The sequence below is a fragment of the Dermacentor albipictus genome, chromosome 4 (genome assembly GCF_038994185.2).
Source record: "Dermacentor albipictus isolate Rhodes 1998 colony chromosome 4, USDA_Dalb.pri_finalv2, whole genome shotgun sequence".
Taxonomy (NCBI): Eukaryota; Metazoa; Arthropoda; class Arachnida; order Ixodida; family Ixodidae; genus Dermacentor; species Dermacentor albipictus.
Genome location: NC_091824.1, coordinates 112,713,294 through 112,735,953, shown reverse-complemented (window position 1 = coordinate 112,735,953; position 22,660 = coordinate 112,713,294). Strand labels below are relative to the sequence as shown.

Here is a 22,660-nt window from a genome sequence, read left to right as displayed (position 1 = left end):
GCAGCATTGTAAAAGGCAGTGGCCGTTCCCGATTGTGCCGAGCGAAGGAACATATATCATCAATTCGTGACCGCGCCGCATATATATGTATGCTTGTGCGTGTGTGTGATTAATTAATACGTCTGTACTTGTTCCACCTACCTAATCACAAATACTTTCAGTTGTTTCTCTGCATTTGCTCTCCACGGATTTGGTGAATATGTACAGGGTGTCCATAAATGTTTACCCTGATTTCAAGATTAAGTATTAACTATATTTATGATGGCAACGTTTGTTTTTTATTACAGGTCTACAAGGTAACCCATGAAGCATCTGTAAAGCTGTGTCTCGTTTAACACTTTGGCCGTTGCAGAATGTTGCAGAATGTGTGGCAAGAGATTGAATACCGGCTTGATATTTTGTGTGTTACCAAGTGTGCACATGTTGAAGCGATTTAAATGTTGAACTGTATCGCCTGTGTTGAATGTTTATGTAAGGTTCAAAACTTTACGAGTAGAGGCATACGTGGTATAACGCATGTTTCACTTACTATATCCACTTAAGAGATACATTGTTTGCTATCAGGGTAAACATTAATGACACCCTGTGCTACTGCATACTTTCCCGTGTGTAATCACAGCGAGCCCTATACTTGAGTGCACACCACGCTCTATTGTACAATCCATCTCATGCAGAGACACAATGTTGTTTTTTTTTCTTTTGTTCTTTAGTATATGGTACTTGTGAGATATTGCCGCCTTTGATTGGCGCCGGCTGCTCCTTTTCACATAGGGATATCAAAAAGAAATCACTCAAGAGCATTAAAACTAAAGGTTAACTCCAAACCACTGCAACACAAAGTCCAGTCACATAAGTACGCTGAAGCCCTTCGCTCTGGTTTGAAGTTGTGACACAAGAATTATTGCCGGACATTAAAGAAAAAAAAACGGCGCTTGCGTTTAATTATTTAATGTTCTTTGTCATTTATGTGCCACTCTTCACCGTTTAACGACATACACGTACTTCTTTCGACAGCATTTCTTCTAGTGTTCATGGCTGCGTAGAAATCGTATTGATGCGTCGCATGCTTGTGCCAATGAACAGGAAGACATCATGTCGACCGTTTTAAAACAACTCGTTCTTCAAGAATAAGTAACTGGCTGGCTGAATAAAGCGAAAAAAAAACGTTCATTCCTCGATTAGGAGTTAGGAATGAACTTCAGTTCCTCAGCAAGAATCATAAGCGTTATAAACGTAAGATGACCTGAAACAGCCATAATTGTACTTTATGCTTGGACTTTGTCAGCTGTCAGTCTGTTAAAGCACCATTTCTCTGCATTCTGCTGTACATACAATGTAGCATTTGGGTCGAATAAATTACGACATAAATTTTAATTATTTCCGTATTTCTTACTCTAAAAAAAATAGAAAACAGTACAGTATGCTTCATTTGCCATGACGCCATCCGTCGTAGAAGGTACTTTTTATATTCTTCCTGGGGCTTTTGCTTTTGTCCTTTCTTTAGTGTAGCTTGAAGCTCGCCTGAGAGTGGGAGCGCGCGCATCGCATAGCTTTGATCAGAAGGTTATGACAAGTGGCATGCAAGCTTTTCGTTCACAGTGCTAGTATCCCTGCAGCGCTACTGCGCATCTGTTCTGTCTCGTTTACAGCCGTGCGCTCGTTGAATCGGCCAGAACACCCGCTCTGATGGGTTATACTCGGTACTTTTTCATAAAGCTTATAGTTCAAGCATTTACTGAGAGAATCCTTAAATACATTCGTCTGGAATTCTACTATCGGCAGGCTGCACACGTCTCTGAGGCCCACCTCGTCCAATGAGCCAAGGCCGAGCTATTTTGACCTATCACGTGTTTTTTTTTAATTTCTTACTGTCTCCCCTTACCCCTTCCGCAGTGCAGGTCATCAAACTGGATATCTATCTTCCGGTTAACCTCCCCGCCTTCCTCGTCCCTTTTATCTCTCTCTCTTTGGAACATTAGGATTCTAAAGGAGTATTCCTTGCACTCTCATGGTGGCTTACTCTTGAATACGACAACAATGTGCGTTTTTGAAAAGGAAGAGAAGCAGGCCGTTTCTTTTTTATAACGCATTACGAAGTCAAGGAGTTTTAAGTTCTTTGACGTGCCGCCGCTGGGATTTAGCTGCGATTATTGCGCAGAAAAGCACGGCTTGAAGCATTATCAATCTAACCTTGCCAAACCTGAATGCCTACCATATAGGCTGGCGATATGACTCATGAGTCATCACTCATGAGTCATATCACTCAGACTCGCACCGACTAGCGAGTGTGAGCAAGTCCGTCTGAGTCTGCTTGCTTTAGGTGAGTTTCAGTCCGAGTGAGCCTGATGACATTATGGTGAGTCTGAGCGAGCCCTGAGTGAAGTATATATTTTGGGAGTGAGTCTGAGTGGGTTCGGTTTAGTTTGCCGACCTATGCAGCCCGTACATCGTCTCCACATAATTCACAGAAAAAGAATTCTGCGACCGCCTTTGAATATTGCAGCGCGTAGGATATCGTTATTGTGTCAATTTCCCTTGATTTTCTTTTCTCTTTCACCTTTTATTCGCTTCAGCCCTTTCCCCAGCGCGGGGTAGCCAGCCGGTACTTACACTGGCTAACCTCCCTGTCTTTGCTCCCCTTTTGTGTCTCCCAGCGCAAGTGATTCGATGAAGGTTTTGGTGACAGTGATGTCATTTTCTTCTCAGACCTTGTTGTTTTCAAGAAGCGTAACACTAGAGATTCTCTTAAGTTCAGCAGGTCGCCTTGGAGATTCGTATATGAATGCGAACCACTGATAAACCTGTAAATAACCTGTAGCGGTTATTTAAAGCTTTGAGGAACAAGAGTAGTCGCTGAGAACAATTTGACATGTTGTGCCAGAGTGGGTGGAGGAGTGAGGAAGTTTGTCGCGCCTTTCATCTGCTGCCTTTACTGAACGCAAGGGGCGCAAAGTAAACGCGGGCAGAGTCTAGCACATGCGACCTGGGCACGGGCACATTTCCAACGTGAGGCCGTGTGCCCTTCCACATTTAACCGCACTAATCGCTCTTTGGGTTAGGAGCCAATTAGTATAGGGCAACAAGATGCTGCATGCCCGACGACTTTCCGAAATGCCCTGCCTTAAAAATTGCGATGACAATTTCCTACCTCACTTGGTTGCCGTTGGAAACGCTCCTCACTTTTCTGACCCCCTTTTGCATTTTCCATTAGCAAACCTAAACCAAATCCGCAATTTCTTTTTTTCCCCCAGCAAGGAGAAAGCGCTAGAGTAGTGAAACATTTCAGATTAGTAAGTAGACACAAATTTCAAGCAGAGCTAGCCACACAAACCGTTTCTCTGAGCCAGTGGCAGCGTCCGTGGGGTCGGCTGTTGCGCTACAAGATAAGGAGTCGGTCTCGGATCAGTTGAAATGTAGTTTCTGCGACACACGCAACGGGATAACCCGCACCGCGCCTCGAGACACCGTCGACCCGGCCTCCACGGTCGCAACGGCCGTTACACCGACACGCGGCGTGGCCTCGGAGCGTGACAAGCCGCATTGAGTGGGAAATCTTCCTGACGGAAGCAGCAAACGAAACGGCGGGGGCCGAGATGGGTCCGCCGATACAGTACGCGCGCTCGTGCGTCGATGCGTACGTACCGCGCTGGGGTAATCCAACGAACCCCGAGGGTCGACGACCCCGCTGCAGGTGACCAGATGCGGACCTCCATTCGGACGACGATGTCGGCGGCGGTCCCGATCGCTGCCGTCGGTTGGCGCGAGCGCCGGCGGTGGTGCGTCGGGCCGATTCCGGCATGGCGGAGCGATTCGCGCGCGCGAGGTGTACCCCTGCAGTAGGTACTGCGCGCGGCTGCAAGCCTGGCTCCTCCTGGCACGACTGTCTGATGATGCCGCCGCCGCCGCAGCAGCGACTCTCCTCGGTTACGAGCGCGCAAATGCCAGCCGCCGCTGCTGCTGCTGGCGTTGAGTCAGTTCTCCCTCGCCGCCGGCGGATCGTCCCTTTCTGTATTGTCCGCGCGTAAAGGAGAGTCGTTCCTGTGCGCGTATGTTGACACTGGAAGCGAGCTATAAAACGGTGACGAGTCAGCGGCGGCAGGTGCTGCGTTGGCGAGCTTCGGCGGCGACGTGCACCGCATCAGTACGTAGGTGCATGCACCGCACCCGTGCTCACCACATCTCTCTCTGCGCTCGTGAGAGTCTTAAACCGCGCACGACACTCGTTTTCTGGAGTCGTTCTTCTTCTGTAGCTTCTTCTTTTTTTTTTTCATTTCGCTTGTTCTTGCGTATAGCGGCACGCGTAGCTCACGTGGAATACGAATGGTGGCGGTATGAAAAAAAAAAAAGGAAATTGCGGAATGGTGTAGCTTTAACGAATAACTTGTGAAACCGGCAGTACAAGTTGAGCTTGCCGACGGCTGTTACTTCAGTTCCGCGCACGGCCGGTGCCTACGTAATAGATCGTGAAGCGATACCCGTTTTACGACTCCTTGTGTATTGAACTGAAAGACAATGAATGTTTTTACATATGAAGGTTTAGGAAACTGAGAGAGGGAACACCCATTGTTCGAAGCTGCTCAGAATGTCAGGGGTTATGTGCCGTAGTATTCTTCGCGACAGGCATTATTGCCGGTATGGGTATCCCAAATGGAACAAGCAAGACTGGTTTCACGCATACGTCCCTGTCGGCTTCCTGTCACACATCAGTAACGTAACTTAGTGCCATAGCCCCCACGTGCAGAATTGAGTCGCCGCGTTTCCATGAATCGCCTCAGCAAACTTTTTTCAGTGGAGCTCAAAAAGGTCACGAGCCGCATCTTCCACGCTTGGCTTCTTGATTCCGAAACAAAAGCGGTACGATTAAAGGAAAGCTTTCTTTGGCTATTTCCCCCGCTTAGCGTGGTCGGTTGTCTGGCCAGGTAAACGAGGCTGGTCCTTGAGATAGTTAACCAAATGTGGTGACTTCGTGGTTGATACTCATACCAGTGCATGGTATGCGTATTCCCAATGGTTTTAACGCGGTTCGTAACGCAGCCCGATGCTGGAAGCGGCTGACCGATAAGTGTAACCCCAGCAGCATATTTCAGCAGGCCTATCGGGAAGCTATAGCTTGAATTCGTCTTTAGACGGTTACTGCCCAATTTTTGAACGCTAAGCTTTCTTTGCCCCTTCTCCCCACGCTGCGGCTGATTGCTGCTGGCCGCGGTTGCCTTTCCGATTATGCAACTTGTGCCTCTGGGTATGTGCAACTGCCTATGGATATGTTTCTAAACAGGCAGCCTGGGTGCACTGGGCATGTTTTCAAACAGAGAAAACGAGGCAAGAAATGAAATCGGCAACACAATCAGATTGTGGAGAAATAGTAAAGGGTACAAAATTGGGACCAGGGCGTGCGCTGACCGATGAGTATTGCGCTACACAGTAGTGAAGAAGGAGAAATGAAGACTTTTCAGTAAACATCAATAATAATAATAATTAAAAAAGCTTAGACCAGCTCTGGGCCGTCCGGCAAGCCAAAGATGCCGCCTGAGTCCAAGGACTTGGAGCCGCCACCTGAGGCCACCACAACGAAACTGCCGGCCATTCATTAATAAAGTTTCTTCTCTCTCTCTCTCTCTCTCCCTCTCTCGCTCTGTTATCATCGGTTCCCACATTAGCGTGGGATCCGCTGATATGGTCAACTTTTTTTTCGCACTTACAAGGAAAAAATACATACTTAGCTGATTTTCTTTAATGCCGTCAGCAATCTAAAATCAGCAGCTCGTCACCAAAACGTGTTTGGAAGACAAGAGCGTAAGCGTGGAACAAGGCATGCATCCCAGTCAGGGCGAGTATATAATGTAATATAACCAACTGAGTGGACTTTCATTAAGAACGTAGACGTTAATCGCGATCTGGATATTCCGTTCACGGAGATAATGTAAACCGAAGTTACCCCAGGCAGGTGTAAGCCTAATCACCGTGATACACTGTAACGTCGAAGAAAGCTCTTCTGAAGAGACGTTACGAGGAGCGCGTTATGTCATTCCAGCTTGTGAGCAGCTGCTTAGCACTGCTGCGAATTGATCGAAAGTGATCAACTCTACTCGCAATTTGCAATTACGTTTCCTAACCACGAAGCAGTTGCGTCAGCGGGAACCGGAGCGCGGTGTGTACCGCTTTCCTGACAAAGGAACACCCGCTGACGATCTGGTCATGCAACTCCATTGTTGCGCAACGACAAGTCACCTTAGCAAGACAGAAGACAGTAGGAAGCTCATTGCCTGTCGCGCACAGCGATGGCGGCAAACTTATTGGCGGTTGGCTACGTATTCAGTCGTTTGATTCCAAAAACGTTGCTCGGGCATTGCGGGCATCATAACCAGCAGTCGTGAACGCATTTTCATTAATGCTTAAAGAAACTAAACGAAGGCATTTCTGACGGTTATCCTGTGTTGCTCATTGTAGTGCAAAAGAATGGCCATAAACTGAAAAGGAATGCACTCAGCAGTATGCTAAATCAAATACCTCGCTCAGGGCACCGATTTACATTGAGCTGCTTTTCCCAGCCACTGTTAAACCGAGCGAAATGTCTTGAAGTTCTCCTGAACAGGAATAGTACGACCGCAATTGTCATATACCAAAGTTAATAGTGTCAACACGCCTCAATGGCATATTGGGTATGGCGATCTGCAGTAACGGATAGTCATAGCCAGTCGAGAACGCAAGAACAATATAGTGTACCGCGCACGTTACGCATCGTCTTCACACTGTCGTAATCATACTTTCGTCGTCATGCAGATAAGACCATTGTCGGCGTGGCAGTCGTTCTCGTGCCGGCATAGTCGGTTCCAACGTCGTCGTTCCGTCGTCGTCAACCCGTCCTTGCCTTGCCGTCGTCGGCACGCCGTCCTTGTCGTACAGTCTTCGTCATGCCATCGCCATTCTTTCGTCGTCGTTCGTAGGATCGGCATGTTGGCGTGCCACAAGTATAGACGTAGTGTGAGGAGTTTCCGGGTGAAAATGTGGCTAGCTTGGTCGCGTTTCTTCTACTAAGAAAGTGTCGCTATACAAGAGCAACGTTCCTCGCGAACACCAATGAGCGGTTCGCCGCAACAGAGTGCTGTAGTGCATGGGTTCCAAATATTTTATTTTCCATTTTGTATATTTCCCATCAGACGCCTAGGCTGTGGCTTCTTCGCCGGTTCTTCTGTAATATACCCCCCCCCCCCCACCCCACCCTCTATAGTGTACGCGGTTTGTTTGTGCTCGTCTCTCTTTTTCTCTCGCTCCTTCTTCCGTTCTTTCTCTTTTTGTCCCCCCTTACTGCCTCCCCCCGTGCAGGGTAGCCAACCGGAACCACCTCTGGTTAGCCTCCCTGCCTTTCTTTGCGTCCTTTCTCTTTCTCTCTCTCTCTTCCGGGACAGCGCAGACTTACTCATCGGACTCGCCAGCCACAGCTGGCTGCGGCTTGGGGCTTTCGCCGATGGCCCCGCAGTCGGCGTCGCAGTGCGTCTCGGGTGCTTCCCGGTAGAGCGCCGTCGCTGCGCGAGGTGAACGTCCGGCCGAGCAGTGCATCGAACAGTGCGCCTATTCTCGGTAATCGGGCCGTCCGTCACTGATCGAAGCCGCAGTGCTGACACTGGGAATGTCATTGGACCCGACTCGGGGAGCGTGTGGCTCGAGTCTGAACGACTTTTCCAATAATAAAGTATCGGCTTTGTTTTGTGCACACTGAATCACCCGATACAACATTCGGCACGAACGCGTTTCCTTCGTTACATTTAATCTGTGTCGTTTTCGTTGCCATTAATTTTTGGATGCAGAAAGGAGCGTTCACCCGAGTCTCCCCGGATCATTATCCTCGTAATCTACAAAGTAACCAGCGTGCAGTCATTGCGGCGGAACTATTTGCTTACAGTTCATTCCCGATGAAAAGCGGGCGTGCAATGGATGTATCAGGCTGAAGCCAACGTTTCGACAAGGGTCTTCATCAGTACCTTCGTCTAAACGTTGAAATACAAAACACGCCTTTCATGCGTTTTCCCAAATTTACCAGAATTGCCACATTCTATAAGGTTCGGCTGATTGATTCGTAGGTCTTAACGTCACACAGTAACACTACGGCTATGAAATACAACCGCAGAGGAAGGCTGCGGATTACCTTTTGCAAACTGTCTTTCCCCAACTTGCACCTGAACCTAGCTATACAAACGTTTTCGCGTTACACCCTGGTAGGAAGCTGGTCATCGCGGCCGGGATTCGGACCCGCAACCTTGAGCTCAGCAAAGACGACATACGTATCCACACAGGCATAGGGGAGGTTTGTTTCTGCAGAAAGAGTGTAGAGTCACGTATAGGGCCTCCACTGGGAAAGCAGTTAGCAGTAGAGACGTGCGCTCACGCCGTAAAGATAAGGCAAGCGTATACAGACATAGCAGTTCGCGTGAAGGGATTGGAAAGGGAGAGAACAAAAGTGCAGAAAAAGCGGATAGAGACTTCCAGTGGCATACTTATGAATAGACCGTGTGTTCCAGCTAACTTTAGCCAAGCTGTGCAACGAAAAAAATAAGATAGATTAAAAAGACACGATGCAAGGTACAATTTTAAAACCTGCAGCGTTCGATCATCAAAAGTCTGACAACCAAACACCGTGGGTATTAATGTATTAAAGCGGTGTCTTCCACTGATTAAAAAAAAAATATCTTTACGCATCTTGTCCAACGTTAGCTGGGACACCCTGAATACTAGTAACAGCGTCTACATTTGCGGTTTCGAAAAATTCATACGCATGACATGCAAATGAATCACGTTTGAACAATGTCTGCGGTTCTGTACGTTTGTGTGCGCGTCAGTACGCGCGATTGCAGCGCACACCCACTCAACTCCCATGCAACCTTTCTTAGTTCTATTGGTCGCTTTCTACGGTGACCTTCGGGGACCTCTTATGTAGCCAATCGGTTTGCCAGACATTCGTCACATAGAGACATACCTCAAAGAAACCGATGATTGCGCTTTCATGGCCTGGTAGGCCTTTGTGTATACAATGGCTGCCGAAAATATGTACATTTGATATGTTAATTTCACTCACCCTCTTGTGGCACGGTAGATATGTACTACTGATGATTCCTGACGAAAACATGGATGTTCTACGTGCCTTAGACCCCCCCCCCCCCAAAAAAAAAAGATAAAAATAAGGATAAAATAAAATTAAAATAAACAAAAATAAAGATAACAGGAGTGGAGAGCTGTGGTACAATACTAAAATTTCATCGAGCATTGCTTTAGCGCCGCTACGGTTCAAGACGGAGTGTCAGCATGGGCTGCCGTACCTTGTAGTTCTTTGCGAATCATGATACAGGATCGATACAATGGCCCGTTTGAATTGCGAGCTGTCATCGACTACTCACGCCGCCTTCAATCTGCGCTTGCCAGCTAATGTTGTAGTCTTTATATCGCTATTCATGTGTTTTAAGGTCATCGTTTCGTAGGTCTTCGCTATGCAGCGTCATTCAGTGATTTGACAGCTTTCATTCATTCATTCATTCATTCAAATAATTTTATTGAGTGCCCTGCGATTTGGTGGAGTGGGCCTGGACCCCGCCTAGGTTTCAGCCAAGGGTTGTTGGCCCTTGGCGGTTTCCTCGGCTCGTATGCAAGTTATTGTAGATTTAAGCTACCGCAGACGCAATGCGTCAAAACGGCTTTACAAAGCCTTCACCGTTACCACCTTAGCCATTATTTTTTACGTTACGTAAAACCCATTTCACTCTCTTTGTCATGACAGCTCACAAAGAATGTGGACGCCGTCCCTTAACAACCGCAGTCGTCCCTGTTCACACTTTTGTCAGCCCTGTAGTTTCACCGAGCCATTATTGAAATGCTGCTCCGCTCAGCATATAGTTACGCTGTTTTATCTTTTCCTTCGTAGTTAAGCCGCGTCATCTTCAGTATCTTTCGCTTTTAACGCTGTCTGTGTGCCAAACCTCGCTGCAGATGATCTGGGCACTAGGCCGGCCGGCAGATAATAAATTGCGGGAGACGTTCGAAAGAAAACACGCTGAACGCCCTAATGAAAGACTCTCGAAGCTTGCGCCCCGCCATCGTCCCCTGATGATCCTGGCGGCGACCGTTGCGCCAGTCTTTATTTAAACCTTCCAGTCTCGACGGTGATCACTGCACTGCAGCTGCGAACCGCCACTACCACCACCCCCAGCACCCTTTCGGCGGTCGCGATTGCGTCAAAGGGGGGAGCCGCAGAAATAGAAAACCCCACGTCGGAGCCGTGGCGCGCTGCTACGTCGGCGCGAGTTTCCGAGCGGCTCGCGCCGTACGGGCACTGCGTCATCGCCAGTGTCTCGGTACTTCTGCGAACTGGCCTCCGTTCTTTGAATCTTGAAGCGCGAAGGCAGCGATCGTTTCTAGTCCGCTTGGCAGCAGTGTTTAGCTAGCAGGCAGGGCCAGGGGACGTTAAAGCGACACTAAAGCGAAACAACAAATCAGTTTAGACTAATGGAGCATTGTTTGAGAACACCGGAGGTAGTCATTTCAAAAAAATAATTTGATTATTAGATGAGAAAATGAAGGTCCAAGTATCAGTGTTTTAATTTCGCGCCGAAACCCCAACGCAGGTACGTCAGCGTGACGTCAGGGATTCCAAAGTATGTTTTCGCATTTGGGCCGCGTTGGCTGAATAAAGGTTCCCGAAACTTCCCATGTTTAATATTTGATTCCTTTAGAACACAATGTAGTCAATCTATACCGCTTTATATAATTAGTAGGTCCTAAAAGATGCCATCAAAGTCCAAGACGTCACAGCCCCCAGGTGCGTGAACTTAAGTAGGCGTCGCCACACCTATTTCGTTCTTACGCTTTGTCTGGCTTACCAAACGTCATATCGTTGTAAGAGTGGTATTTTTGGGGTTGTAGAACGGTAATTTACTGATGCAAAAGAAATCATTTTTCACTTTAGTGTCCCTTTAAGGCACTGCGACCATAAATGTTCTGCTAGCCCAGGCTACTGTAAGGAATTGGTTTCATTTTCTTTTGTATATGTGCATCAAACATTCGTACCGTAAACAGGTCACCATTCAGGGACAAGTTGCAAGGGCTACGAGAAACTCCTACAATATAGTGCGAACAGCTTACGAAAATGGTCATAGTATGAAGGATGTAATTAGTGTCATGTCCGTAAAGCACTGCGATATCTCCCGTGCTTTCACGATTGCCATAGAACGCACGCTCGCATATATTTCACAGAAGACAAACAGCAAGAACGTTTGAGAAGAAAATCTTCATGCTCGCACGAGGCCTCCGCTACCACCGCCGTTTTGCACTTTCTGTCCGCAGCCATCTGCATCGGCTTGCGCCACAGCCTCTCATCGGCGCTACGCTCCGCTTGCAGTGAAAAATAGTGCGCTCAATCGCGCGGCAGGCTCAGTGACGCCACTTCCGACGACAGGTGGCAGCAGCGTCGCCAGCCAGGGAGAAGGCAGGAAGTGACGTCGCAGGGTCGGCCTCCTGTCTGCGTGACGCAACGCGCATCGCCGCCATCACGTGTGCGCCGTCGACCCGCCGGTACAGCCGCCAGCTGACTTGGCAGGACGTCGGCGTCAGTGGCAGCAGGTGGTGCATTTAGATGCGCGACAGAGAGCAGCAGTAGCAGCTGCGACCGATGGTGCGCGCAGAAACCTGGCGCGCCGATTACCGGGGGGGAACGCCGAGACGGCAGCACATTTCGTTATTTTCATTTGACGACGTGTGTGTACTGTCATTGACAAATGAAACCTCAATGGGAAAAATTCCGGTCAGACGAGCAAGAGAGAAGATCGTGGTTGAGACAGAAGACATGTTGGTGGGCTCGATCAGGCATGCGACTCGCAAAACAGTGTTGTTTGCGGGTGAAAGCGAAGTGCGCCGTTATTTTATTATCCGTCAACGTCATTCTAAAATTATTTAATTTATGTTTCAATGATTCTCTTTAGTGTTGCATTAATCCGCAGTGTTACGTGTTTTGGGCGCCTGTCTCACGAAGCCACTTCATTTTTCTCCTTCCACACGTGCACTATCAGTGAGAAATGATCAAATCGTTGACATCCGTGTAAGCCGTAAAGATTGCTTTTTTTTACCCGGGTACCTGGAGGTCTCAGGGAAGACGTGCTTAGCGGGAATTTGAAGTTTACTCGTTCCTTTCACAGAACTCTTAGAAACTGAAGGTGCCCGATGCTTCGCACCTGTAACGGGGCAGGGCTAACGACTGCGAGCATATAAACCGTGCATGTTGTCTGGTAACGAAATCAGGTTGGCAAAATATGAGAATAGGGATATGAGAGAATGAGTAAAACCATGAATGACGCTGACATTTTTCGCTGCTTAGAATCGACCCAAAGAAATTGTTCACATCATGAAGGGGCTATGGATATAAAACGGGGCACTTAGCTATGTTCACTAGCCTCAGATGTGCTCGATTTCGCATTGAAAAGTACACGTTCCGCAGCGGCCCAGTTACTATACAGTGTTCCACTGTAGAGCACAAGGTCACGGGTTCGTTTGCCAGCCATGGTAGTCGCATTTCGCTTTAATGGAATGACAAAAAAAAACGCTCGTGTAGTTACGACTAGGTGTCACTTTAAAAGCACCCAAGTTAGATAAATTTAATCCGGAGCACTTGCACTACGGCGTCTCTCACAGAAGCGCGTCTTGAGATGCACCAGGCTATATGACCGCTTATGATGAACTGAACGATACCGCTTAATCGCGTGTCTCTCGTTGCGTACTATGAACTTATCTTCTTCTAATCTTTCAGTCCGATTTCTGTCCTTCCCCAGTACAGGGTAGCCAAACGGGCTCAGTCTGGTCAATCTCCCCGCCTTTCTCTTATCGCTTTTTCCTTTCTCTCTGTATGCCTCTGAATGTATGGATGAAGCGATCACTGAAAACAATGGCAATTGTAGACGCAGGTGCCCAAAGCTTCTATACACGACAAACGCTGTTCCGCCTGTCTTGACTGGGAAACACAAGTGGGCACAAATTAATTTATGTACCGACTGTACTACTTGTGGAGGCAGCTTCGGGATTTGAACCCGTATTCAGAAAGCTTTTAACGCGATAGCCTTTCTTTGGCTCTTCCCCACACTTCGCGGTTTGTGTGTCTCTCGCCGTTTATGGATATGAGAGTGCGGGACCATCATTTCACATTGTTTGGCACTGATATTGTCACTTCGCGTGTCTGCTGATGTATTCATTAGGTTTCGTGACGCGCGGATGGCATCAGCAGGTTACACAAGAAAGCGATCTCTGACTTTGACGATCATCTTCGGTGGTTCCTGCCGTAAGTGTTGTTCATACGTGTTCTTTGTAGTTGGCCGGTCGCCTTCGCTAATGATGTGCCCAGCTTCAGAACTGGCGATAATAAATCTATAGCGTGAGAGCCCCTCCCCCACTTTCTTTTTCTTTGTTGGACAGGCGCTGCATTTTGCGATCGAGCTACGAACATCCAGCCATTTCTACATTCGTTTCTGCGGTGCAAAGTGAAACAGCCGAGATCGTGGTGTGTTTCCAGGAGCAGAAACGCCGCAGCCGCTGCCATTGCACGTCGCTACACCGGCGGTAAACTGAAGTGTGCGACCGCGACGTGATATGCAGGTTGCCTGATACTGCGTGTTTCCGTGGCGAGCTGCAGCACGTCGCACGGGGGTGTCAGGTTTACGGTATTTCGGTTCGTGTGGAGCGCGCATACAGCTATACACACGCTGAAACGCGCACCCACGGGCTCTGGCACGCAGTTATGCAAGCCGGGAACGATGCGTCCTTCAGCAGGCGCCGCTGTGCAGTGTTGCTAGCGCGCGATCGCGGCCCACTCTAGCGACTCCAACCGGTTCAGTCTGCGTATCGAGTTGCAAGCCACCATTTGCACCTTGCGGGAAGTGCAGCAACTGTCCGACGGGGTCGCCATGCGGTTGGCGGGAAGTTGCACGCTCGTAGGACCTTTGGATAAAGCGCATACGCATAATTTCGGACATCTCGTGGAGCTTCAACCAGCACGATCCAGGCGATTCCTTATTGTCTGTGTGCTTGCCGCGTTCTAAGTATGCAGATTCTGTAGATAACTACGGTCGTATTACTAACGGTCTGAGCTCATACGTGAGTGAAGTCGTCTTCAAAACTAGCTATACTGGTGCAACTAATTCCTACCTTGCATCAAGTGGACGTCGTGAGTAGGACGTCCATTGGAATAGAGAGCCCAAATGACTCCAGGACGTTTCAGCACCATTGTGCGCTTTAGTATACCAAACTATCTTGACCGCTTAAGTACTCCATTGGTTCCTTCAGTTACGCAAACGCGCAACCCCAGACCTCATCTCTTCCTTAGTCATCGAACAAGCTACGTACACAGCGACTTAAATAGGGCGCCTGCAACGTTTTCTATCATTTTCTACGTATCATCGAAGCAAATTAGACAATCACTTGATGCTAAGGTGATATCAGTCCAGGGTCTAAAACTATACCAGCAAGAGCGCTTCGTAAGCGCCGCGGAGTTGGGTGTTCCTGCAGAACATCAATGTAAGCCGTTTACGAGGAAAGGGCATAAAACAATGGGCGTCGTGCCCGTCGCATACTTACGGCGCGCCGAAAAATACAATATAAGGAACAGCCAGCCATGCCGACACAAACAGCGCCGTTGATGTATACTTGCGCGCCCTTTGCGCCTCTGTAGCTGCGAGGCTGCATCGAGATCAGCCAACCCATGCACACAATCACCGTTCTTACGGCCAATAGGCGTAAGAACGCTTCCACTTGCGCGCTTTTGAACTGCATTCGAAGAAGATGAGGTCGAGCTCTTATCGGCTTTTGCCAGCGCTTCTCGCCCCAAGTGCGCGCGGCGAACGCGGCCTCAGGCGAGGTGCACGAGAAGGCGTAGAACCAACACTCGAGACAGGCATTCCCAAAGCCGGCGAGCGGACAAGTGGATTCGTCATGCGCGCGCACACACACAAACACGCAGGCGGAAAGCAATGTCGCTGCCTCCGGTTCAAGGGGCGGGCCTAAAATAACACTCGAAATGTCGGTCGCCACTCCGCTCCGTCCACAAACGGAGCGGGACGCCGCCGTCGAAAGGAGGCTACGAGAGTTCCTCCTCATGTACAAAAGGCTGTTGCTCCCTCAATTAATGGTTTGCCCTGCCGCTAACAGCAGTAGTCGCGGAGGAGAGCGCGACGACCATTCGTGGCTTCGTGAAACGAGCGAGGAATGCTTAACGGGCTTTGCAGCAGTAGCAGCAAGGAACTGTGGTCTGTGTTTCAGTGCGCTGATGTCATTGTATGTGAGTCTAGTATGCATTAGGTAGCGAGCGGTCGCCGATTTTTGAGACCTCGCGAAGATGAAGCACGCGCGAGAAGCCTAATAACCTGCTTACTGCTCTGTCCAGGTTGGTTGAAGTATTGTAGTCACGTCCAGGCATCCTGGGCAGGACCCTTCACATCGCCGCCTATAAGAATAAGAACACGAATAACGCCGTGTCTAAATGCACTGGCGAGATGTACTTCGTTTATACTTTTGTAGCTGAGTCGCGCCTCCATTTTGATATTCAAGCGTGAACAATGCTCAGTTTCGTAGAATGTGTGTGCCGGTTCACTGGGGTGTCTGCCGGGATGCACGCTCAGTTTGTTATATACCTTTCATTAACATTCTCAGTTGTATTATTTCTTAGCGAACCACTTGCGCTTGGTTTTGCTTTAGAAGGCAGCGCTTGCCCTCGTGATGATCTAGCAAAGCACTCCGAAACCACGTCAGATAACTGCTGCTTCTCTAAAGTGCCGCTGTATTTCGACAAACAGCACTATCTGTGTCTTTTTCACGCGTCAAAGCCACTCAGTGCTGCTGCAGTTCCCCCAGTCGGCAGGCATCGTCATGAACACTATATGTACTACATAGATGTGCTTGGAATTTCGACACGAGACCGGCTTTGCACAGCATGCAGTCAGTTCTCCGACGGGAAGCTCACGAACAACTAACATACGAAATTGTCAAACTTCACCACGATGTCAAACAGAAAGGCCACGAAATTATTTTCCAGTGCCTACCTGGCCGTTGCGGAATTAGTGGAAATGATCAAGCAGGCAAGGCTGCCCGAAAGTCGCATCAAGAACAACGCAACGTTCGCATTCCTCTTTCGAGGACAGACGCTGGAAGGCAGCTTTGTCACCTGGCGCGCGAGCTCTCTTTAACAGAGTGGCACACCCCAAATATAAGGCGCACCAGGTTGCACGAACTAAACCCTTCGCTCCAACTCCGACGTGCACCCGGGCTTCACCGACGTGAGGCATCACTTCTGTACCGGCTGTGGCTGGGAGTGGCTTTGATGAAGGCATACACTACTTTGATTGGACTGACCGACAATGCTGCATTGCCGCAGTCTGCAATGCAATGCAACTGCAATGTGACTGCAATGCTGCAGTTGAAGAGAACATCGAACGTTTATTGTGCTAATGTCACCGATTTCAGTCGGAAAGACAAACATTATCTATCGCATTGCGACTATAGCACGATCGGCCGTTGTCTTTGCAGGTGCTGCTTGAAGACCGTTCCTATCGCTTGTCGACCCACAAAGCTGCGAAGGCACTTCCGTCTTTGTTGAGGACAACTGGCCTATGTGAACGCCTTTGACTCACTCAGGGCCTCCGTGTGCGAGCGCGAGCTCACCGCAGCTTTCCTCTCTCTCCCCTCCCTCTATCTCATCTTTCTATTCCGTGTCTCTCCCATGGATCCCCCAGAGTAGGGTAGCCAACCAGACATATTTCTTGTTTACAATCCTGTCTTCGATCTTTATTTCCTCATCCTATGTATGTACGCACGGAACCAGGGATAATGAAATGAGAATATTCCAATGCTATTTCTTTTCACGCTTAGTCAGTTGTCCGAGTAGCGCTCCATCCACGTTATCACCGGCATCGGCTCTTCGTCAGGATTCGACTTCAAGCAAATAATAATATTAGACAGGAAGAATCCTTACATAGGCCCTGCCTTCATTCTCTTCCTTCATACTAGCATCCACACAACTCCGTTCACCCTGCACACGCCGTAGTGAACCGGATGTGCATCGGGCCGTTGACCTCCTTTGCTTTTAGCTGACTCGCATAGTTCTCGCGATCTCTTTCTCTGTTCAGAAAGGAGTGGGCGCAAAAGGTCGAGTTGATGAACCCTCGCGATACCGCGTATCGCTCAAAGCTTGTGCTTTTATCGAGAATTACAACTCTCGCTGCAGTTGTCGGGAGCGAGATGACCTTTAATAGGCTCTAGTATATACTAAGAAAACACACATTAATTATGTGAGAAACCATCGAAACCATTGATCTCAGTACCCACTTGTACGCGACAGCCACCGCCTTTCATTGAAAGTCGATAAAGAGAAGATTATATATAGACACCCAAAGGTGCCTTTAGCATACGCAAACATGCCCAGTGAAGAAGAACAATATCGGTGTGCAGACGTGCCGACTTAGGGCACCTTGGGTTTTCCGCGCTCTCGGCATTCAGTGCATGTCTAATCGCTCTCAAATAATGTACTTGTGTCTGTCAACGTTAAATGGCGCGTGCACGTTAACGGTAATTTGCGCGTGCCAGTATTTGCGAGAGTGCTTTTGTTGATTACAACGAATTCCCCTGTATAACAACGCGTGGGTGCATAAGCTTGCTTAAAACACCACATCTTTGATAAACAAGAAGCAGCTGGCAAGTTTTTCATCAAAAAAAGAAAGAATCTGAGACAAAGAGCCTGCTTCACTAGATGCAATGGTGGTGCCGCCTTTGGCTGCAATTCGCTTCACCTTGCACAGGCCCATGAGGACTAACATTTCAAATAGTTAATGTCACGTGGCATCTGTACCAGCGCGACCAGGAGTAGAAAGGAATGTGTGAAACTTTGGTGTCTAAACTTCACGAAACTGCAGCAGGGCGCGCCACCTGCTGCACCTCAGGAGAGAGGGTGTGTGTGCCCACACACCAAACTTGTCGATAATGCTCTCACGCTCGTACGTGCGTCTAACTCTGTTCTTGACCCAGCCGTGCTCATACGCTCATCCCTTTAAATACCTATTTCCTTTTAAGTTCAGAATGCACTTATACTGGTCTCTATCCTGCGCCTTGCTGACTGTGCCTTGCTGACTCACATAAGCTATCCTTTATTTAGAAGCACTTATGCTAACGTTTGCGCTAGCTAGTTGCTGCTACTTCTGAGAATTAAATAAAATGAGAAATAGACGCGTGAATATTTGCGTTTCTAGTACTGTTTTCGCAGCGCGAAACCAGGCCAATCAGGCCTTGTACGTTCAGGTGAAATGCACAGTTTTTGAGTGACAGAACTGGCCTTCAAATTTTTAACAGTGTCATACACTCAACTGCAGAAAAGAACAGCTGCTGGAGAGCGGAAGGCTTTGTTTATGCCTACATTGAAGCTCAACAGATTCTTCACAGAAACACCCTTGCAGTTTACTGACACCAAGTGTAACCCTATCGGATTCGCAACAATAATTTATCTGTAATGGAAGTATGGGCGGACGGTTGCGAAATCGGAATGCACGAATGCTGAAACGTCTCTGTTCTATTGAATAAGTCCTTCTTAACTCAGTCGCAGCGCCCCTCGATCCGCGTTCCATTACACCCTTTATTGCAGAAATCGTGTTTGTATTTACCTTTCTGTTGCATTCAGTATACTTTCTGTCGAGATGAAATTCGTGCATGATTTTTTGCAAGTCCTGGTCGGCGCCTGAGTGACGCCCGGCCGGAGAATGCGAACACCTTAGATGCGGCAATCACACCTGTTCTAGAATACTTTTCTCTTCCCTCCACATAATTCGATCCTGAAACGCCAATCCGCCACCGCGTTTCATAATTCACCGAGCCCTGTCCAATAAAAAGGGGGGGGGGAGTGGGGGGGCATTTCCGAAGGGTGTATAGGGGGTGGCAGAAAGGATGCAGGATGGAGCGCCGGCGTTCTTGGAAGACGGATCGATTGAAGCCAGTAGTGTACGCGCGGATTGGTTTCTCTCCTTGCAGCCGCGCCACTGACACGCTGGCCGAGGGCGCTGACGCCGCTCAACTGGGAAGTCCCATGCAGTTTCCTACAAAAGAAACTAGAGGGATCTCCGGCGTTAATGTCCGTGGGAGCTGCAAGCAGGACGGTTACGCCAGCGTGGGAACGATGATGGCTACTGCGCCGATTTTGTCTAAGCTGCGTCCTTCTGGCTTCGACCGGTTCTATGATTCTGCAAGCTGAGACAATTTTTTTTTCCAGGAAGATATTACGATATAAGTTTATGCAGGAATTAGCAATTATTATATGCACGTATCGCAGCGCCCTATTGCTGAGATGCGCTTAAAAAAAAAGAAATGATATTTCATAAATTAAGTAAGGTAAAGCATAATAAAGTAACCCAACGAGAATGTCCGAGTCCATGTACGTGGCACGTAGATTAGACAAATCCACGTCCTCCATGAATCATTCCCGTCGTATAGCTGCACAATCGCCTCGCCAGCGGTTCCTTGAAGTACTTTTTTGTAGGAAACTCTGTGCGGAAGTTCAAGGTCTGAATACCGGGCTGCCTTCGCCAGCACAACATTCAAACGGTGTTTCTACGGCGTCGTGAGTTTGCCAAACCTTGCGACAATATCCGTTGGCACTCGAGAGGCTTAACGTGGCAAAAATGCCACTCTGATGCATTGCAATTAGGTACGGCAAGTGGCACGGGACAAATCATGCTGCTTGCTATATATTTTATTATACGTGCATGGGTATTTGCGACATGCCCGTTTGACTTATCGAAATATAGCGTTAGCCTGCAATAGAAGTGGTATTTTTTACTAGTATTCAAACATGCTGGTGGTATGAAAATTATGCAAACGGCGGCGATTATTTATTATTGTACCTTAATAACAATTTAAGTGATTGAGTGAACTGACTGATTGATTGATTGATTGATCGATGGATTGATTCAGTTATTTATTTATTTATCGCAGTCACGCACAGCTATGTTAGTTGAGACTTTCGACAGCCTTTATGGCCTCTTTGACAGAATTGCACTTTACTGAAATCGTATATTGTGTTGCTTCTTTTTACTTATCGTTTTTTTTCTCCCTCTCGTGATTTCGCGCACGAGATTGACCCACGTGCTCGTTTAACCATGCCAGTGGCAACGTCTCATATCCCCTCTTACTTTCTGTAAGAACGTCGACAGAGACGCGTGGAATGCGCGGAAGGCAGCCTTCTGTCGTCGTTGCCGCGCCTCCCGTAATGCTTCGGCGTCTGGCGTCGCGTGACCCAGACACAACGCGCGCGCGCGGGTCGCGTTCATTTTTTTCGCATCGCTCCACGGTCGCCGCTGTGTGACCCCTCGGGCGGCCGCCGCTTTCGCTCCTTTCCGAGCGCGCGGCGGAAAAACACCCGTCGTCGCCGCCGCCCCTCCCCGCGGCCTGCTTCCGAGGCCTCCGTTTGCGGAACGCATCGCTGCACTCGCGCGAGAGCGCCTCGTTCGCCCGCGTGCCTCTACAGGCGTCCGCATAGCGCAACGCGTCGGGGATGCTTTCCAGCGATGGTTATTGAGATGTATGTGCATAGCTGCTGCTAGTATATATATAGTTTAGTCGACCACCAGTATGGTTTTGATTTCCTTCCAATGAATTTCTCTAATTTCTTTACGAAACCTATTAAATCTAAATCAAACTATTGCGTTTTCTCTGGAGCGCATCATGGTAATAATAATAATAATAAAAAACGAAAGCATAGACTATCCCTATGCTTTAAGCCTGAAAAGCACAAGCATCCATGATTTCTTGATGGATCGAGTTAAACATTTTCAGGAGGCTGCAAACGACTCGAGCCGCAGTAGCGCACCAACTTCTGCCACCGAGCACATGTCGCGGGTTCGACTCTCGGACGTGGCTGCAGCATTCTAAGAGAATTGGAATTGAGGAGTTTTCGGTGCTCGTTAAAAAAACCCCAGGTGGTCATAATTAATCAGGAGCCCTCCACTTCTCATAACCCCTTTGTTACTTTGGCATGCTAAAATAAATAAATAAATAAATAAATAAATAAATAAATAAATAAATAAATAAATAAATAAATAAATAAATAAATAAATAAATAAATAAATAAATCAAACAATCAATATACCAATCAATCAATCAATCAGTCAATCAATCAATCAATCAATCAATCAATCAATCAATCAATCAATCAATCGGAGTGGAGATTATTCTAACGTTTGTCGCCGATCGCCCGGCAGCAGTAAACGCTACATTTACACTATTTCATGTGATATCCTGCAATATGAATACAGGACGTCGAGGTACAAGCTGCTTGAACGCCGCTTGATATTTCGTAGGCCATCACGTTACACTGGAACAATATGAGTCACACATAGAGATCAATATAATGAAGGAAAAATCAAACGCTTGACGATGAAACTATCAGATCGTGAAGCATTACTTGAGGCCTATTAATAATAATTGCGAGCATTCTCAAATTAAATCACCTAATATGATAAAGAGAATGAAAACAATACAGCAAACCATTTAAGAGCTGTAAGGATTCACTTCAGCTCCCATAATCTTCTCATTCACGCAACCATCTAGGTTACAGAGAAGCCGGTGACGTACGCATGTGTTGCCGGCATTTTCCAATGTCTTAATGAATAAGTCAGTCAGTCGTAAATTATGTATGCTAGCAATAACGGAGATGCTGTCCCCATCCCCGTGCCCTCTTTTTATTGAGCCACACACGGAATGCCTGCTTTCTTCAAGTACTTCTCCAGTATCGCGCATTGGTCGGGCGAGTGCAGGTTGACCTTAGCCTCCACTTTTTATTGGCTACTCACAGCGCTTGGACGTCCAAGGCCAGCGATGCAGGAGTTCGCGACATATAACACCTACGCTAGGCAAAAGGATGTAAAAGTTATCAGAAGAACTACTGCGAACGTGCCACAACCTGCCGTGGTTGCTCAGTGACTATGGTGTTAGGCTGCTGAGCACAAGGTCGCGGGATCGAATCCCGGCCATGGCGGCCGCATTTCGATGAGGGCGAAATGCGAAAACACCCGTGTACTTCGATTTAGATGCACGTTAAAGAACCCCAGGTGGTCGAAATTTCCGGAGCCCTCCACTACGGCGTGCCTCATAATCAAAAAGTGGTTTTGGCACGTAAAACCCCATAATTGAATTGAATTGAATTGAACTGAACGTGCCGCAGGGATCGACAAAACGGCGGGGAGGCATTATCCTTTCGATGCCGCAGGTACCGAAACGGGACCCAGGGCAAGTTGTGAAACACGTTCCGTCGCGGTTTTTAAATCGAGATTGGCGTCGCAACGCAAACATCGACGAACGTTCCTTCGCGCCAACGACATGACCCTTACGCAACCGTGGCGCGTCAGTGTAACGGGGGATTGACCTGTCGATCAAGAATCAATGCGCAGGATTAGAACGCCTGGCGAGGAGCCTGAAACCTCGTTTCGCAACAGGCAAGCGATGAAGGACCTCGTGGCCCAGTCTCGCGACTAAATTTGTAAAGCGCTAGATCGCGACCAAACGTCCGATGAGAGAGGCGTAAGGTGACGAGCGGTTTCTACGGGGGCAACCTTGCGAGGAGCATCTAAGGCTGTTACTCTTATGGGACCTTTTGAAAGGGTGA

The 22,660-nt window shown here is 48.2% G+C and overlaps 1 protein-coding gene and 1 long non-coding RNA gene across 5 annotated transcripts in view; one reads left to right on the top strand and one right to left on the bottom strand.

Annotated features, from left to right (window-relative positions):
* Nucleotides 1-22,660, top strand: part of LOC139059268 (uncharacterized) — a 380,230-nt gene that overhangs the window by 210,553 nt on the left and 147,017 nt on the right. The gene's annotated exons all lie outside the window — the stretch shown is intronic.
* Nucleotides 1-22,660, bottom strand: part of LOC139059264 (monocarboxylate transporter 14) — a 133,381-nt gene that overhangs the window by 85,112 nt on the left and 25,609 nt on the right. Inside the window, exon 1 of one of the 4 annotated variants that reach the window (XM_070537447.1) lies at nucleotides 3,643-3,916. The exons of the other annotated variants lie outside the window; for them this stretch is intronic. Within the exon in view, the coding sequence (XP_070393548.1) occupies nucleotides 3,643-3,799 (157 nt within the window). The 5' untranslated portion in view covers nucleotides 3,800-3,916. Of the gene's footprint in view, nucleotides 1-3,642; nucleotides 3,917-22,660 lie in introns of those variants that run through there. 4 annotated transcript variants of the gene reach the window in all.